Source organism: Macrotis lagotis, chromosome 1 (genome assembly GCF_037893015.1).
Source record: "Macrotis lagotis isolate mMagLag1 chromosome 1, bilby.v1.9.chrom.fasta, whole genome shotgun sequence".
NCBI lineage: Eukaryota > Metazoa > Chordata > Mammalia > Peramelemorphia > Peramelidae > Macrotis > Macrotis lagotis.
Window position 1 is genome coordinate 496,445,165 of NC_133658.1, and position 18,093 is coordinate 496,463,257.

At 33.4% G+C, this 18,093-nt stretch overlaps 1 protein-coding gene across 14 annotated transcripts in view; it reads right to left on the reverse strand.

The window, feature by feature from the left end:
• Positions 1 to 9,220: 9,220 nt before the first annotated feature.
• The window catches only part of PKNOX1 (PBX/knotted 1 homeobox 1), a 228,685-nt gene continuing 219,812 nt past the window's right edge, over positions 9,221 to 18,093 (reverse strand). For all 14 annotated transcript variants that reach the window (XM_074213902.1, XM_074213901.1, XM_074213891.1 and 11 more), the window contains one exon: positions 9,221 to 12,625. In XM_074213902.1, the coding sequence (XP_074070003.1) occupies positions 12,414 to 12,625 (212 nt within the window). In that variant the 3' untranslated portion in view covers positions 9,221 to 12,413. The remainder of the gene's footprint in view (positions 12,626 to 18,093) is intronic.

The window sequence follows — 18,093 nt, forward strand, 5'->3', positions numbered from 1 at the left end:
TTCTGGATACAATATGGGAATCTATTTTGAACTCATAAATATTTGTTATGGAGTTTTTTTTTCAGTTTGGGGGGAGGGGTGGTCAGTAAAGTAAGGAGGGTAGGGATAAGTTGTTCAGTTGTGTCTGACTCTTGTGACTCTTTTGGTCCATAGCACATCAATGCTCTCCATGGGGATTTTCTTAGCGAAGACATTAGAATGGTTTGTCATTTTCTACTCCAGTGGGTTAAGGTAAACAGGTTAAATGACTTGCCCAGGATCACATAACTAGAAAATATCTATAGTCAGATTTGAACTCAGGTCCTTCTGATGCCAATTCCAGTACTCTATCCAATAAGCCACCTATCTGTCTCTGGGGAAAGGATAAGATTACCTTTAAAAAGAGAAAGAGGGGCTTCTAGGTGATACAGTGGATTGGGTACTGGCCCTGGAGTCAGGAGGACTTGAGTTCAAATTCAGCCTCAGATACTTAATAATTACCTAACTGTGTGACCCTAGGCAAGTCACTTAACCCCACTTGCAAAAACAGAGAGAGAGAGAGAGAGAGAGAGAGAGAGAGAGAGAGAGAGAGAGAGAGGAAAAAACAAGGGTCACTGAAGCATTTTTTTAAAGAAAGATTTCATTTATTTTGAGTTTTATAATTTCCCCTCCATTCTTGCTTCCCTCCCCCCACCCCCACAGAAGGCATCCTGTTAGTCTTTACATTGTTTCTATGGTGTACATTGATCTAAGTTGCATGTGATGACAGAGAAATCATATCCTTAAGAAAGAAAAATAAAGTATGAGATAGTAAAATTACATATTAAGATTTTTTTTTTCTAATTTGAAGGTAATAGTCTTTGGTCTTTGTTCAAAGTCCATAATTCTTTTTCTGGATACAGATGGTATTCTCCATTGTAGACAGCCCAAAATTGTCCCTGGTTGTTGCACTAATGGAATGAGCAAGTCCATCAAGGTTGACACTGAAGCATTTTTTAAAACGCTCAGAAAAATAAAACATCAGAAGTAATCACAAGCAAGGCTTTTTTCTTTTAAATTACATGTGGTGGGGAGGCTAGGTGGCATAGTAGATAAAACACCAGCCCTGGAATCAGGAGTACCTGGGTTCAAATCCAGTCTCAGACACTTAATAATTACCTAGCTGTGTGGCCTTGGGCAAGCCACTTAACCCCATTTGCCTTCCAAAAATCTAAAAAATAAAAAATAAAATAAATTATATGTGGTATTTATTATATTCCTAATAAGAAATCTATAAATAACAGTCTGTTTCTGTTGTTTGTGCCTTTGTCTGTGTGTGTGTGTGTGTGTGTGTGTGTGTGTGTGTGTGTGTGTGTGTGTAATTCAGAAAGAAATTATATTAGGATAAATTGTATTTCTAGGAATTTGGGAATATTGAATCATAATTTACTGATTTCTTTTGGGAAAGATAGTTGTACTATCTGAGCTTTTTGATGTTAAATTGATATAATTGTCAAATAGTTACTTATAGTTACTTACATTAAATATTACTCTTTTTGGTTTGGGTTTTGAATTTGATTTGGGGAAAAAATAGCAAGTGAAATTTATAATGCTTAAATACAAGACCACCCTCCTGATCAAGCTGAGTCTGAAAAATAATTCACCCTCTTGCAGATGGCTTATAGGAAATTCACCTCAAAAACCAAAAGGAGGATTTGTAAGGGACTATTGTGTGTCAGAGTACTAAGGAAACTTTTAATACCTGTTGTCCACAAGCACAGGGCATTGTTTGACTTGTAATTAAAGAATGCCTCAGGATTGGGAGTGAAATACTTAAATACCCTTGTATTTAAACACTTGCTTGGGGTTCAATAAATGGAGAACTTTCCATCTTTGTCTCCCTCCTCTTCAATGTTTGAGTAAAGGGAACACAACATTTTCATCATCCAAATGCATATTAATTTTCCTTCTATAACAATAGGTTGGTAGTTTGATTGGTATGATATTGAATTTGTAAGTTAATTTTGGTAGTAGTATGATTTTTTTAATATCTTGGCCCCAACCAATGATTAAATCATGTCTTTTCTATTAAGATGTCTTTATTTTTGGACCTCCTCTCCCATAAAAAGAGTATTTTGTATAAATGGGGAAGAAAATTTAGAACTCAAAATTTGAAATTAAATTAAAAAAATAAATTAGAAAAATTTTAAGTTGATGATTATAGTTCCTTTGTGTAGGATGACCTTCAGATGTATTATATATTCTAGTTATTTTAGATGGAATTTCCTTCTCTAGAAAGGATTATGATTTATGTATTTTATATTCTACTACTTTGATGATGTTTTTATTTCAATTAGTTTTCATTAACTCTTAAAGGTTATTTAAGTAGAACATTATATCATGTTATCTTGGCAGTATACTTTCCAGGGATGTACATATAGATGATGAAGTTGACACAAGTATTCAGTTAAATCACTGTTGGGGAAACTCCAAAGGAAGGTGTGGGAGCAAAGAGGTATTAAACTAAGCCAAATTGAAGGTTTACATAAATGTTGTGCTGGCTTCATTGTATTCCTGTGAAACCTGGACAATGTACCAGTAGCATGCCAGAAAATCAGACCCCTTCTATTTGAATTGTCTTAGGAAGATTCTGAAGATTGCCTGGCAAGTTAAGGTATCAGAAACTGAGTCCTCTCTCAAGTTAAAATACATTCAAATTTTTCCGCAAAGAAAGATGGTCACATTATTCAAATGACAAATGCACTTTTTGCATAAAAGACTATTTTTATGATCTCATGCAAGGTAGATGTTCACATGATACAGTGTATCAGAAGTGATACACTCTCAAATTCTCTCTGAAGAATTTTGGAATCAATTAAATGACAAAGGAAACACTGGCAAAGGGACCACCCAGCATGGTGGGCCCACATCAAAGAAGGCACTATGATATTCTTTGAATGAAGCAGTAGCTCAATTGCAGTAGCTCAAAAGTAATGTGAGATGGCCAAATTTAGAGGAATCTCCATTCCAAATATTCATATGAACTATTTGTTTTGTGGTCATATATATATAATATATATATATATATATTATATATATATGTATATATAAAACACTGTACCTTGACTCCCAACATATTGAGTCATTTTGATCACCTTCAAGAATGGACAACCATGTCATCTGTAAAAAGTGACAATTTTGTTTCTTCTTTGCCTGCTATAGCTATTATGGCTATCATTTCTAGAACTATATAAAAAAAGTAGGATGATATAATGAACATCTTTGCCTTATCCTGCCCTTATTGAAAAGATCTCTAACATTTTTCCATTGTAGGAAATACTTTCTCCTGGTTGAAGATGGATATACTTTAATATATTATAAAAAGATATTGATTCCTATATTTTATAATGTTAATGATTTTTATACTGTATGTTAATATAAATAGGTAGTCAAAAACTTTTCCTGCATCTATTAATATGTGATTTTACATGTTATCAGTGCTATTAGTGCATTTATCATTTTCCTAAAATCTAACTAACCCACATTATTGGTTCAGATCCTAAATGATCACAGTGTTTAATAGGTTACTTAGGTTTACTAGTACTTTATTCACTATTTTGAGTCAATATTCATTAGGGTATTGGCCTATAATTTTATAATTTCTATCTTCTGGTTTTGATATTATTTTAGCATTCATTTCATAGAGGAATTTGCTAGAATTTTTTTCCTCAACTTTAACAAAATTTGTGATTGGAAATGTTTTTTTGAATATTTGATCAAGTTAACTTGTAAATTAATTTGGTCCTGGTATTCTTTCTTTGATTCATTTATGGATTATTCAATTTCTTTTTCCTGATATCATATTATTTAAATTCTCTATTTCTTGATTTGTTAATCTAATCATTTAACATTTTTGTAAATATTCTTCCATTTCATTTAAAGGCTGGTTGTGTTGTCATATAGTTGAAGAGTTTCTAATAATTTTTTTATTATAAATTTTCCTTTTTCATTTTTAAAATATTCACAATTTGTTCTCCCCTATTCTTAAAAATTAGGTTAATAAACTACTTTAGTCAATTTAAACAAGTACTAGCTTTAAATAAAGCTTAATTAAATTAAGAAATTCAATTTTTGTTTTCAAAATTTCTTTTCTGTTTCTTTAGATTTTTGGGGGAGGGAGAAGGTGGTGAAAACAAGAGTACAACCAACACTAATAATCTCCAATTGAAATGGTTGCCTTCTACTCCAGTGCCTCTTCTCTTTCTTAGATGTTCTTTTCTTTAACTTTGCCTTATCAATAAGTTTGTTGGGTTTTTTTTTTTTTTTTTAGTTTTTGCAAGGCAATGGGGTTAAGTGGCTTGCCCAAGGCTACATGGCTAGATAATTATTAAGTGTCTGAGGCTGGATTTGAACTCAGGTACTCCTGACTCCAGGGCTGGTGCTCTATCCACTGCCACATAGCCACCCCAACCTTATCAATAAGTTTGAAAGGTTCTGAAGATAAAAAAAAAGGTTTAATCCTTCATCTTGTTGGTCACATTGACCTAGAATATCTCCATCATATTTTAAAATGTTTATATTAGAAATTATCACTTTTTTCCTTTTGGAAGTATTTTTTATTAAAGATTTTATTTATTTTGAGTTTTACAATTTTCCCCCCTAATCTTACTTCCCGCTCCCCCACCCTCCACAGAAAGCAATTTGTCAGTCTTTACATTGTTTCTATGTTGTACATTGATCCAAATTGAAATTATTGCTTTTGGCTGCTATTTTTATTTCAGTTTGGCAAGTAACTGAAGTATCTGCTAAGTCATTTCTTAAACCCCTTTTGGTTATGTCAATTGTTATGTCAATTGATCTATCTCAAACTTTTGGTTTAAATCACAGAATTTCAGATTTAAAAGAAACCTTTGTAGCTATTTCATCCAGGAGTCAGCAAACTTTCTATGTTAAGAGTCAGAAAACAAATATTTTAGACTTTGTGAATTAACAGGCAAAATATTATATAGGTATTTAAACACAAGAGAAAACAAATTTCCACATTTTTATTGACCACATTCAAAGTATAAAAATAATGGGTACATTTTTTTTACAATACAGGTCTAACGATAAAAATTTAATTTTGGAGGGAGGAAGGTAACATTTCACTTAACTGGGATTCAAAGTTAGTGTTCCCTATCACCAAAATCAATTGTAAATGTTCATCGGTTAATGCTACTCTATGATGAGATCTTACATATTTCATCTTTGAAAATGTCTTTTCACACAAAGAGGTATTGCCAAGTACCATCAATCCATGAACGTATGGGTTTAATTGAGCTGAAAGGCTAATATTCTTAAACAAGATTATTTTCTGTGATCACATTTATTCAGCTGCTGAAATCAAACATGTTTAATTAACTCACCATACATAAATTCTTGTTTGACTAACAAATGAGTCACTCAGAAACTTTGTAGCAATAATGTATGAATATTTAGGCTAGTAATATTGATGCATTTTATTTTCTCTTAGCTCAGTTATGTTACTGCTGACTGCCATCAATTTGATAACAAAATAACCAACCCTCCACATTTTAAAAGCATGACATTTGATACCCAATTTTCTTTTGTTTTGCTGTTAATTTTACAGGTAAACATATATATGTAATTATATATATGTATGTGTGCACATGTGTGCATGTGAACATAAGAATGTGTGTTCCCAGAAACACTGTTGATTTTAACTGTCACTGCAATTTGTAGTGAACCAAGGAGCAATGTGAAATACTGAGAGTGCCACACGCAGTTATCTATGTAATTCTGACATTGCAGCACAAAAGCAGCCATGAATAACCTGTAAACAAAGGGGCACGACTATGTTCCAATAAAACTTGTTTATGGGCACTAAAATTTGAATTTCATATAATTTTCATGTATCATAAAAATTATTCTTTTCTGATTTTTGAAAAACCATTAAAAAATATAAAACACTATCCTTGGCTTAAGAGTCATACAAAAACAGGAACTAGACCATATTTGTCCCACCAGCTGTAATTTGCTGACTGCTGAGCTCCTTCAACTCATTCAAGGCTGTAACCATCTGCTAATGAGGTATTCAACAATCCAGCAAAGCTTTGCTTGATGGAGGGTGTACCTATCATTTACCTACATTTTCAGATAGCTCTAATTGAAAGAAGTTTCCTACTACTTCAATTCTAAATTGATCTCTTTGCTAAACTCTAATCATTACTCCTGGTTTTACCCCTATTATATAGAACAAATCTCAACCCTCTTCTCCACTGAAGCCCTTCAGATACTTTTGAAGATAAAAGTTAACTTCTTTTTTTTTTTTTTTTTTGCTAGGCAGTGGGGTTAAGTGGCTTGCCCAAGGCCACATGGCTAGGTAATTATTAAGGGTCTGAGGCCACATTTGAACTCTGGTACTCCTGACTCCAGGGCCAGTGCTCTATCCACTGTGCCACCTAGCTGCCCTGATAGTTAACTTCTTGATCTTCATTAAGCTTCATTTTCTGCACATTAAAATTCCCCAGTTCTTTCAATCAATGTTCACAAATTAAACAAGATTAAACTTAAGAGCTCTTACATTTCGATTCAAAAATTTACAAAACAAGAAGGTCAGACATCAGTTCATATGAAAGAGAGATCTGGGAATTTTAGTGAACTACAAGCTCTTTCTAGGAGTAAGTGTGGTAATAAGCAACCAAGAAAGCTAATACAGTTTTTAAGCTACAATGAAAGAAATAGTTTTCAAGAATAATGAGAGGATGGTCCCATTGTGCTGTGACCTAGTCAGGTTACAGTTGAGTTTGTGTTTAGTTCTGGTTGTCACAAATAAAGAAATATAGTGTATTCAGAAGCCTGTTCATGCCACATTAGATCAGTGTGGAAGGATATGATAATGTTTATCCCAGAGAAGACAAAACTTAGGGGGGGAAAAACCTGCTGTATTCAGTTATTTGAAAAACTGCCATGGACAAGATGGAATTGAGGACAGATCCAGGAGCAATGGATCAAAATGGCAAAAAAGCAAATTTAAAGATGATGTGAGAAAAATTTCCTAAAAAATGAAAATGATCTAAAAGCAGAAATGGCAGCCCTGTGAGATAATTTGTTCTCCTTCCATCTTCAAGTAAAAATAAAATAGCCATTTGCTTAGGTGTATTGTGGAGGAATTGTTTTTCAGGTGTGGGGTGTCCTGAATAGCATTTGAAATTCTTTAATTCTGTAACTCTTACTTCTATAATAAACTAATTAAGAAAAAGTACTTTGCAACAGTTAGTATTAATATAGAATGTCAAATTATTTTTTGACCAAAAAATACATACTTTTGGTCATCCCAAGGTTTTTCCTCTATTCTATTTTTATCAGCTTTTCTTCTTTTAATTTTAATTAAAAACTGTGTTTTCCTTTTTGAACTTCCTTGATTCAAAGAAGAAAAAAAGTAAAGATTTTCTTTTCTTGATTGAGCATATTTTTTCACTTTTTAATTTTTCTTGCCTTTTTGTTTTTGCAACATGACTAATATGGAAATGTTTTGCATGACTTCACATGTATAATGACTATAATTTTTCTTGCCTTTTCGATAGGTAGAAAGAGAATCTAGAAAAGAGAGAATTTGGAACTCAAAATAAGAAACAAATGTTAACACATGCATTTGGGAAATACTTAACAAAATAAATAAAAATACAACATGCATAATATTAAAAAAAAGAAACCCTCCCCTATAAGCCTGAATTTGTGCTAAAAAAAACCAACCTCTAAAGCCTTTACATTTATCTCCATTACATTTAATCTTATTAGATTCAACTTACTATTTTAGTATGTTGATATTCTTTTTCTTTTTTCGGTTTTTGCAAGGCAAATGGAGTTAAGTGGCTTGCCCAAGGCCACACAGCTAGGTAATTATTAAGTGTCTGAGGCCAGATCTGAACCCAGGTACTCCTGATTCCAAGGCCAGTGCTTTATCCACTACGCCACCTAGCCACCCCTGATATTTTTAAACTTAAATTTGGTGTACACTCTTTAAATCTTAATAACATAGTTCATTATAAGCAAAATTATGTATTTCCTTCAAATTAAAAACCTTTTTACAGATAGTTCTTGCCAAGAAAATAATATTCATATAAGAAATATCTTCCGTAACTTTATTTTGGGAAGATATTTTAAAAACCAAGAATAAGTCTTTTTTTCGAGTATTTTTGCTACTGTTATTTTAATGAGAGGCATAATAGTATAATGAATAGAAAGCTGATCTTGAAATCAGAAGATCTGGGTTCAAATCCTGCTTCTGAAAAAAATATATATATATTACTTATGTGATCTGGAACAAGTTGCTTATCGTTTCAGTGCTCTAGTCTACTTTCTTTTTTTCTTTCAAAGACTGTAAGTTGCAAAGAAGATGCCAACCTACCCTGATTGCGAGAGTTTCTTTACCTGAGAGTTTCCCATACCAGTGAAATTTCCAGTCTAGACCTGATCCTGGTCCCTAACCTTATCTTAAGTTTTTCCAAAAGCTTTTCAAAAAGCAAATTTCCTCTTTCCCCTCTTGCATAGGTAAAACCTACTGACCTCTGAAATATGACAGTTGGAGATAACATCACTATAATTTACAGTTTTATTTTCAACTCTGGATACTACATTTTGGGAAGGAATTTAATAAGCGGCAGAGTATGTAAAAAGGGCAAGTAGGATGGCAAAGGATCCTAAAATCATGCCATATAAGGAGTAGTGGAAGAATTTTTAATCTGGAGCAGAGAAGATATAGGGGAGGCAAGGCAGTCTTCTGATAAATGAAGGATTATCTCCAAAGGAAGAATGAGAAACTAGATTTATCTCCTTGGTCCCCAAGGGCAGAACCAGGAATAACAGGTGAAGCTGGCAGATACAAATTGTCTTAATTAAGGAAAAAGTTTCTAGTAATGAGGATTATCCAGAGGCAATGAATTTCCCCCTTAGTGGAAGTCTTGAAACAAAAACTGGATGACAACTTGTTGGGTATTTGGCAGACAGGATTCTTGTTCAAATGCAGCGTTGATTTGATGGGATCTGGGATCCTTTACAGCTTTGGATTCCACAGTTTTGCAATGTGAGCCCAACAATTCCAGTGGTACATGAATTAATTTTTGTTGTGTAGGGATTATGCTAAATTCTTAAATTTCCAGAGACTATGTTCTAAAGTAATCTGAACGCTGTACTTAAAATATAAAATGTGTTTTTCCAGAGAGTTGTTTCATTTTCATGTAATAATACATCATCCACAGAGTATGTTTCTATTTTTAATTATTTTCTTTGATAAATCAGTTGCTTCACAAAAATCCTTTTTTAAAGACAACAATCCAAGAAAAACTTAATATTACAGTATTCACATTTTAAAGATTGTCAGTTTCATAGACCAAATATATTTAAAACAAAGATTTCTGGAATTTTTTTGTCACTATCTGCCAGAGACAGCCCTCTATATGGACAAAAATCTGGATGATAAGCCCAAATTTGTGTAAAAAGAAAAAAAGTGCCCTATTACTTTCTCACACAGATTTGAAACAAAGATCATTTAACAGATTACAAGGAACTAATTCATAAGAAAGAATGCTGTATGCTTTCACATAACAGGTTACTAACAAATATTTGTTGGATAATCTGTCTAAACAGCATACTTGTGCTCTTTCCCAGTTTATTTCACATACTGGATAAAAGGAGGAATATATTTCACCACCTGGGGAAAAATCCCCAAAATACTGAAGCAGTTTAGCAAGCCCAGCAGTTAAGAGTTTCATTTGGGTTTGGCAAAGCCAACCGAACTTATTTGATCTATGAGGGAACAACAGTAACAACAACATCAACAAGTCAAACTTTAAAGCACATTTGAAAGAATCTTCCTGACCCTAGTAAAGAATTCAATAATAGAATTGGTATTCAATTTTTTCATCCGAAAAGTATATCTCATAGATTCTCTTAGATACATGGAATGGATGGAAAGGAAATGTTTTTGAGATATTGATGAATTACTGGAGGAAAAAGAAAATGGCTAATCATGTAAAATAAGTATGTTTTTAGCATATTAGTAGTAGTAATTAAGGTTTCTTATGGCATGTCCCTCCCAAAACTTAAATTTATCCTTTGTCTATTCTTCTAAAGTGGTAATTAAGGATTTTTAGTTTGAAGGAAAACAATTCCAAACATTTTTTTAAATGAAAAGGAGGGGGAAAAAACCATATAATTCACTTAGCTTGAATGACTGCTTGAATCACTAGTTTTTGGAACTCATTTTCAATTAGTTTTTAGAACTCATTTTCAATTTGCAAAATGAAAATAACTTTACATTCTCCAAACTTCAAAAGTTTGGCACTCCAACAAACAAAGCACAAAGCCCCCTTAACTCACAATTTAATGAATCTATTATAACATGATTTCCAAATTTCTGGAATAATTAAAAAAGCAAACATTAACAATTTTTCATCTGAATCAAAAAATTCGTAAAGAATTCTAGGAATAACTTAAAAAGGGAAGAAATAGTTTCTGTAGTTTCTGCTTAAAAAAAATAACTTTGGCAAGTTAGAGTTTGAGTCAAATTGATAAGAGAAATGAGTTTTTAGTCATATATATGTTTAATTATCGCAGTAAAATTTACAAGAAAATCCTTGCTTTTTAAAAGTGTTATTTCCTTCCTTGTTAAACTGAGGAGTTAAGTAATTTTTAAATTAGTTTTTGACATCATCTTTAAAATAAACAATTCTCTTTAGAAGGCCAAAAGTATAAATTTAATATCTACTGGGGGGAAATGGTACCAGAAAAACAAATCTTCATAAAAAATACTTCATTACAATATTAGTTCAATAATCTGTGGCTGCATCTCAAGAACTGATAATATCCAAACCATATAAATATTTCATATAAACAAATTAAGTTGATTTTGGCATTCTTTAAAAGAAATCATTTAAAGAATGTTTTTCTAAACTATTAAATGGGTTGGAAGAAAAAAGAATATATTTTTTCTTTTCATTAATTGTACATCAACTCAGAAGTCAAAAGTTCTATTATTATTCCAAATCCAGCATTACCATAAGATCAAGAGGGGAAAATGAATTTTAGACTTCAAAACAGTTGACGGTATCTAGAAATCATCTTTAAAATAGTATGTAATGAAGAAATATTGATGTTCAGGATCAAAAACCAAACAATTGCACATGAACAAACACCAATGAGCAAAATTGACTGGAAAGAAAATATGTAATCAAACCATAATTATGATGAAATTAGTTTTGATCACTAGTTGATTAATATTTTTAAATCACTTCCAGGAGATTGGCTTGCTATCTATCCTAGTGTCCTGAAGTATCTGAAGAGACTGTTATATATTTTACATAGCATTGTTTCTTAACTCCAAAGTAACAACATGGTTAATGTGGTAGAAAACTAATAAAAAATATTTAAATGAGAAACATATGGAAACTGGTTGTTTAAGATCCATTACTGGGTACCATTTTCACTTATTTAAATATATATTTAGCAAATACCTTTAAATATAAGTTTAGGTCAAATGTGAAATGAGTCTGGCCAGAACATATAAACTAGTATTTGAAGATATTAAAAATTTCATTATGAGTTGCTGTTTCTTCATTATTAAATGATTAATTTATTAATTAATTCTGGGATGGATCTGAGATACAGTCTGAGAACTATGGAATACTAAATTTGGACATGTTCATTAAATTTAATCAGTTTAAAAACTTCCATTTTGAAACACTAAATATGTATTGTTCTCTAGAAATTATGTTCAATATATTCATAATCCCAATTAGTAATCAATTTATAAAAATAGTTTTTATCCTGTAATTTTAGCAAAGTAAAAATAGGAGGTTTTTTCTTTTTTCATTTTTTAAAATAACAAATGAAACAGGCTCACTGAATGAGAGAAATTTAAGCTTGTTTTAAAATGTCATACAATCACAACTTAATCATACTTCTTTTATAATGTCGTGTTGCTGTTCACCTCATACTGGCAGTTTTAAGGTGCAAAGGCTTCTTCTAAATAGATGGGCCTAAAATAAGAATCCAATTTCACCGGCTATAGATTTAAGCTAGCCCACTGAAAATCTGCTTTAAAGTACACAGAAAAATTAAAACAGCATAATTTTTTAGAAAATGGTAGCACTTTCCATTGATATAATAAAGGGACTCAAGGGATGTTTGTCATTCATTATATTAGAGTTAAACCTTTAAAGAAAAATTCAAAAACCCCCCAAACAAACAAAAAAACCACACACACATTTGAAAGAAGTTGCTGTACCTGCAAAGACTGTTTAAGCTTACTATGAAATACAAAAAGTGCACCCTTCTATATCTACATATAAAACATTAGAAATAAAACTTGTGTAAAATGTTTGCTGTGCAAACTATAAAAAGTCAGTCAAGTCCATTTTTTTTTTCTCCTAACTAGGGCCATATTCTCTTGCTTCCTACTGCAGAGAATCACTGTTATCCAATACCAGGCCACTAATGTTTGTTGCTGTGAGCTCCCCTCCATCATCTTCGGTGCTATCCACAGATTCATCCTCACTTTGACCTCCCATCATCACTTGCTGCACCGCTAACGTAGCACCATCAGATGACAGAGACTGGAGACTGTCCACGTTCATATTAACTGGTGCAGTAATGGTCACAACAGCTCCTGGGGGATACATTCAACATTCAACATTTATTTTAAGATTAGTACTCTCAGAGAAACAACATTCTATGGAACTTTTAGTATAATTAAGCACAGAGGATACCAATGCGATATTTCTTAGTTATTTAATAAAATGTTCCATATAAATAAGTATGTATATAAAAATGGAGTTGGTTCTGGAACCAACTGATTATGTCGGTTCTGGTATGCTCTCTATATAAGGAAGGTTTCCTTGATAGGGATCTAGAGAATAGGGAATACAGCCTTTTTTGAGGGGGGAAAAATGAAGGAATAATTAGAATAATATCACTTTTGAGGGATTATACAATGCTTTAACTACCTTATCTCATTTTTTGTTTTTAGGTTTTTGCAAGGCAAATGGGGTTAAGTGGCTTGCCCAAGGCCACACAGCTAGGTAATTATTAAGTGTATGAGCCGATTGGAACCAAGGTACTCCTGACTCCAGGGCCGGTGCTTTATCCACTGTGCAACCTAGCGGCCCCTACCTTATATCATTTGATCCTCACAACAACCCTACAAGAAAAGTACTAAAAATTTTATAGGTGAGGGAAAAAAAAGGATGAAAGAGGAAAGTGTAAAAACTAGATTGAAACCTAAGATCTTGGCAACTGGTCCCATCACTTCTTGACAAATAGAGAAATAGAAGGAGTGGAAGCGGTGTCAGATTTCATATTCTTGCGGATCATTGTGGATGGCGGCTGCAGCCATAGTTCTTGGAAGGAAGGCTATGGCAAATCTGGACAGCATACTAAAAGGGAGAACATCACCTTGCTGACAAAAATCCATGTAGTCAAAATTAAGATTCTTCTAGTAGCAATGGATGACTGTAAGAATTGAACTCTAGGGGCGGCCAGGTGGTGCAGTGGATAGAGCACCAGCCCTGGAGTCAGGAGGGCCTGAGTTCAAATTTGAACTCAAACATTTAATAATTACCTAGCTGTGTGGACTTGGGCAAACCACTTAACCCCATTGTCTTGCAAAAAAGAACTGAACTCTAAAGAAAGCTGAGCTCTACACAATTGATGCTTTTGAACTGTGATGCTGGAGAGAACTTTTTGAGAGTCCCTTGGACAACAAGGAAATAAAACCAGTCAATCCTTAGAGAAATTAATTCAAACTATTCATTGGAATGTCAAATAATTACCTAGCTGTGTGATCTTGGGTAAGCAACTTACTCCAAAATAAACAAACAAACAAAAAAATTGAAGCTCACTGAAATAAAATTACTTGGACATAGTCAAGCAGTTAGCTAAATTCAAAATCAGATCTCCTCTGGCCTAAGTCTAGAAACCCTTTTTTTACCACTGCTGCTTCCTCTAAAGAACTGCAATCTTACTGTGGTGGGTTTGCCCTTCACAGGCACAAAGCAATCTATTCATGTCCTCTTTATTCATTGTGATTTTTGTCTACTTTCTTCCAGAGATCTTCCATAGAGAATCCACTCAATGAGCTTAGAAGCCTTCTTCAAGGTTTTGTACTAGTGGCACTTAGGATGTCTATCTGATAGCTCTACTTCCTTTTCTGTTGATATTTTTGTTGCTAATATTCCTTTCTCAATATAAAGATTTTATTCACTATCTAATATTTCATATGCTAAGCCCTGGGGAACATTTAACCAAGGGCAAAATGCATATGATAATTTTACAGAGTAGATAATACATAATTTTAGAGCTAGGAATAATCAGGAAAGGTTTTCACGAGGGGCACTGAGGAAAACAATTCTAAAGAGAGAAATGAAAGTTATTGGAAGAGATTTTTAAGATTTATAAAGAAAATGGATTCAAGAGAAGTTAATGAAAAAAATAATATTAGCAATCAGGGTTAAAGCTGAGAATGGGTTAAATTTGTTGAGAAAGCTAAGAACAGCAAAAAGGGGGCAGCTAGGTGGCACAATGGATAGAGTACAGGCCTTGGAGTCAGGAGTACCTGAGTTCAAATCCGACCTCAGACACTTAATAATTAACCTAGCTGTGTGGCCTTGGGCAAGCCACTTAACCCTATTTGCCTTGCAAAAACCTTAAAAAAAAAAACCAGCAAAAAGTAAGAAAAGATAAACCAAGAATAGATAGGACTGCTCCTCTGTGGTAATTGGAGCCAAAAGAAGACTACTAAAACCTCCAGATCTTTTTCAGATAAATAGTTGCCTAACCATGCCTCCATCATTTTGTATGTGTGAAGCTGGTTTAAGGAACTCCAAAATTGAGGAACCCTTATTTTGCTTGTTTTTCTCAGTCAAAATGAAGGCTCTATTGCCTGGAAAGGGTAGAACAAAAAGAGTTATGAGAGATGAATTCCAAGATCAGAAAGGGTGATGGTAAGTACTTGGCTACTCCTGATAAATTCAGGTTACCTGGCCCTGATGAACTGAAATAACTTAAAAATGTAATAGTGTCATGGTCAATAACATCTAAAAATCTTGGAGATAGGGACAAAATTTACAGGACTGGAGAAGGGCAAATAGTGTCAAAATTTAAAAAAAACAAACAAACCAGAAAATGTTAAAGGTTAGTGAGTTGTTGACTTCTGGTAGAATTCTAGGATGCATTTTTAAAATGTGGTTAAGAACCAAAAAGGAATGAAAATAAAAAATCCACACAGTTTCAGCAGAAAAAAAAGTAATCTGGTTTCCTTTTTTTTTTCCTTTTCTTCCTTTTTTCAAAAAATGAGATTATGTAACTTGTAGATCAGGGCAAAGTGAAAGAGAAAGTATATCTAGATTTCAGCAAAGTGGTCTGGTAAAGTATCGCAGAATCTCACCTTCATGCCTCTTAGCTTCTTCATCTTGTGTAAAAGTTGGAAAGATGAAAGTTAAGTGATAGCACAATTGGAAGGATTTGGATCTAATTGAATGACTAGTAATTAATTGTTAATGATTCAATGTCAACTTAGAAGGAAATATCAGTGGAATTATCCAGGACCTGTTCTTAGTCCTGTGTTGGTTAGCCTTTTTATCTATGACTTGGATAAATGCATAAATGTCATGCTAAAAAATGGGGAAGGATTGGTAACACAATGGTAGATACAGAATCAGAACCTAAAATTATCAATAGGTTAACTATCTACTATACTAAAAATAATAAGACAAAATTTCAGAGTGATAACTATCAAGTCTTACACATGGATTCCTAAAATCAGCTTCACAAATACAAAATAGTTGAGGCATGGTTAGACAGCATATTCTTAGTTCATTATCAGTCAACAGTGTAATGTAGTTCCCAGAAAAGCTTTTGGAAATTTAGGATAGACAAAGAGAAGCATGGTTTCTCCAAGATGACCTATTAATTAATCAATGACCTATTAGTTACAAAATGTAATGTTCTTTTCTCAGTTTTTATCCTTGACCTATCTGTTTGGAACTATTAACTATCCCCACATCGAAAATACTACACACACACTCTGGGTTTATATGACACTGCTGTTTGTCCTTCTCCACACACACATCACACTTATGGCATCCCACAAAGTTCACTTCTAAGTCCTATTTTCTTCACCCTCAAATTACAAGCTTGAGTTTATTTAGTGTTTGCAAAGTGCTTTACGTATGTTAACCCATTAGATTATCATAATAATCCTGTGAAGTTTTACAGATGAAGAAACTGAGACACAGAGAAAGTGACTTGCCCATGGAAGGAGGAAGAATTCAAATTTCTATCTTCCTGTCTTAAAATTCTAGGTTCTGTCACCTAGCTAATACTCTCCCTTGAGGGTATCTCATCAGCTTCCTCTGGTAGAATACTATAGAGATATATCTAGACTATCTAGATATTCAGGTCTATTGGTCACTTTCAACAGGATGTTAGGTATCTCAGACTCAAGAAACATCTATAAAACCCTTAATTTTCATTTCCCCCAAAAAACCTCCCCTCTTCCTTATTGTCTCTATTTTTTATTTTTGTTTTTTTAATCTTTTTTGTTTTTTTTAGGTTTTTGCAGAAAAACATGGAAAGACTTACAAGAAATTAAAGTGAAATTAGCACAACCAGGAGAATATTTTATATAGCAACAGCAATTTATACAATGACTTAGGTATTCTCAGCAATACAATGATCCAAAGCATTTCCAAGGGCCTGGTGGTGATAAATGCTATCCACCTCCAGAGGAAAAATTTGATAGAGTCTGAATACAGATTGAAACATACTTTTCTAAACTTTATTTTTTCTCTTCATTTGTTTGGTTTATATTTTATTTTATAACACAACTAACAAGGAAATATTTTGCATGACTGTTAACATATATAAACTACATAAAATTGCTGGCCTTCTCAATTAGGGGACAAGAAAGAAGAAAGGGAAAGCATTTGAAATTCAATTTTTTTTTTAGGTTTTTTTGTAAGGCAAACGGGGTTAAGTGGCTTGCCCAAGGCCACACAGCTAGGTAATTATTAAGTGTCTGAGACCTGATTTGAACCCAGGTACTCCTGACTCCAGGGCGGGTGCTTTATCCACTACGCCACCTAGCTGCCCCTGAAATTCAATTTTTTAAAAAATCAATGTTAACTACTGGGTCTATACCCTGAAGAGATGATGAACAAGGATAAAAACATCACTTGTACAAAAATATTCATGGAAGCCCTGTTTGTGGTGGCAAAGAATTTGAAATCAAGAAAAAGTCCTTCAATTGGGGAATGGCTTAGCAAACTGTGGTATATGTTAAGTCATGGAACACCTATTGTTCTATTAGAAACCAGGAGGGATGGGAATCCAGGGAAGCCTGGAAGGATTTGCGTGAACTGATGCTGAGTGAGATGAGCAGAACCAGAAAACACTGTACACCTTAACAGCAACATGGGAGTGATGATCAACCTTGAAGGACTCGCTCATTCCATCAGTGCAACAACAGGGACAATTTGGGGCTGTCTGTGACAGAGAATATCATCTGTATCCAGAGAAAGAATTGTAGAGTTTGAACAAAGACCAAGAACCTTTAATTTAGGAAAAAACTCTGATATTTTATTGTCTGATCTTGCTATCTCTTTTACTTTGTGTTTCTTCCTTCAGGATGTGATTTCTCTCTTATCACATTTGATTTGGATCATTGTAAACCATGGAAACAATGTAGAGACTGGCAGACTGTCTTCTGTGGGGGGGTGGGGGGGCAGGGAAGTAGGATTGGGGGGAAAAATTGTAAAATTCAAAATAAATAAAAATTTTTAAAAACTCAATGTTTTTTTTTTAGGTTTTTTTGCAGGGCAAATGGGGTTAAGTGGCTTGCCCAAGGCCACACAGCTAGGTAATCATTAAGTGTCTGAGACTGGATTTGAACCCAGGTACTCCTGACTCCAGGGCCGGTGCTTTATCCACTGCGCCACCTAGCCGCCCCAAAACTCAATGTTAAAAAATGTTTTTACATATAATTGGGAAAAAATAAAATACTAAATAGAAAAAAAATAAACCCCACTGGTTCCCAATCACCTCCAAATCAAATTCTCTGCCTGGCATTCATAACTCTTT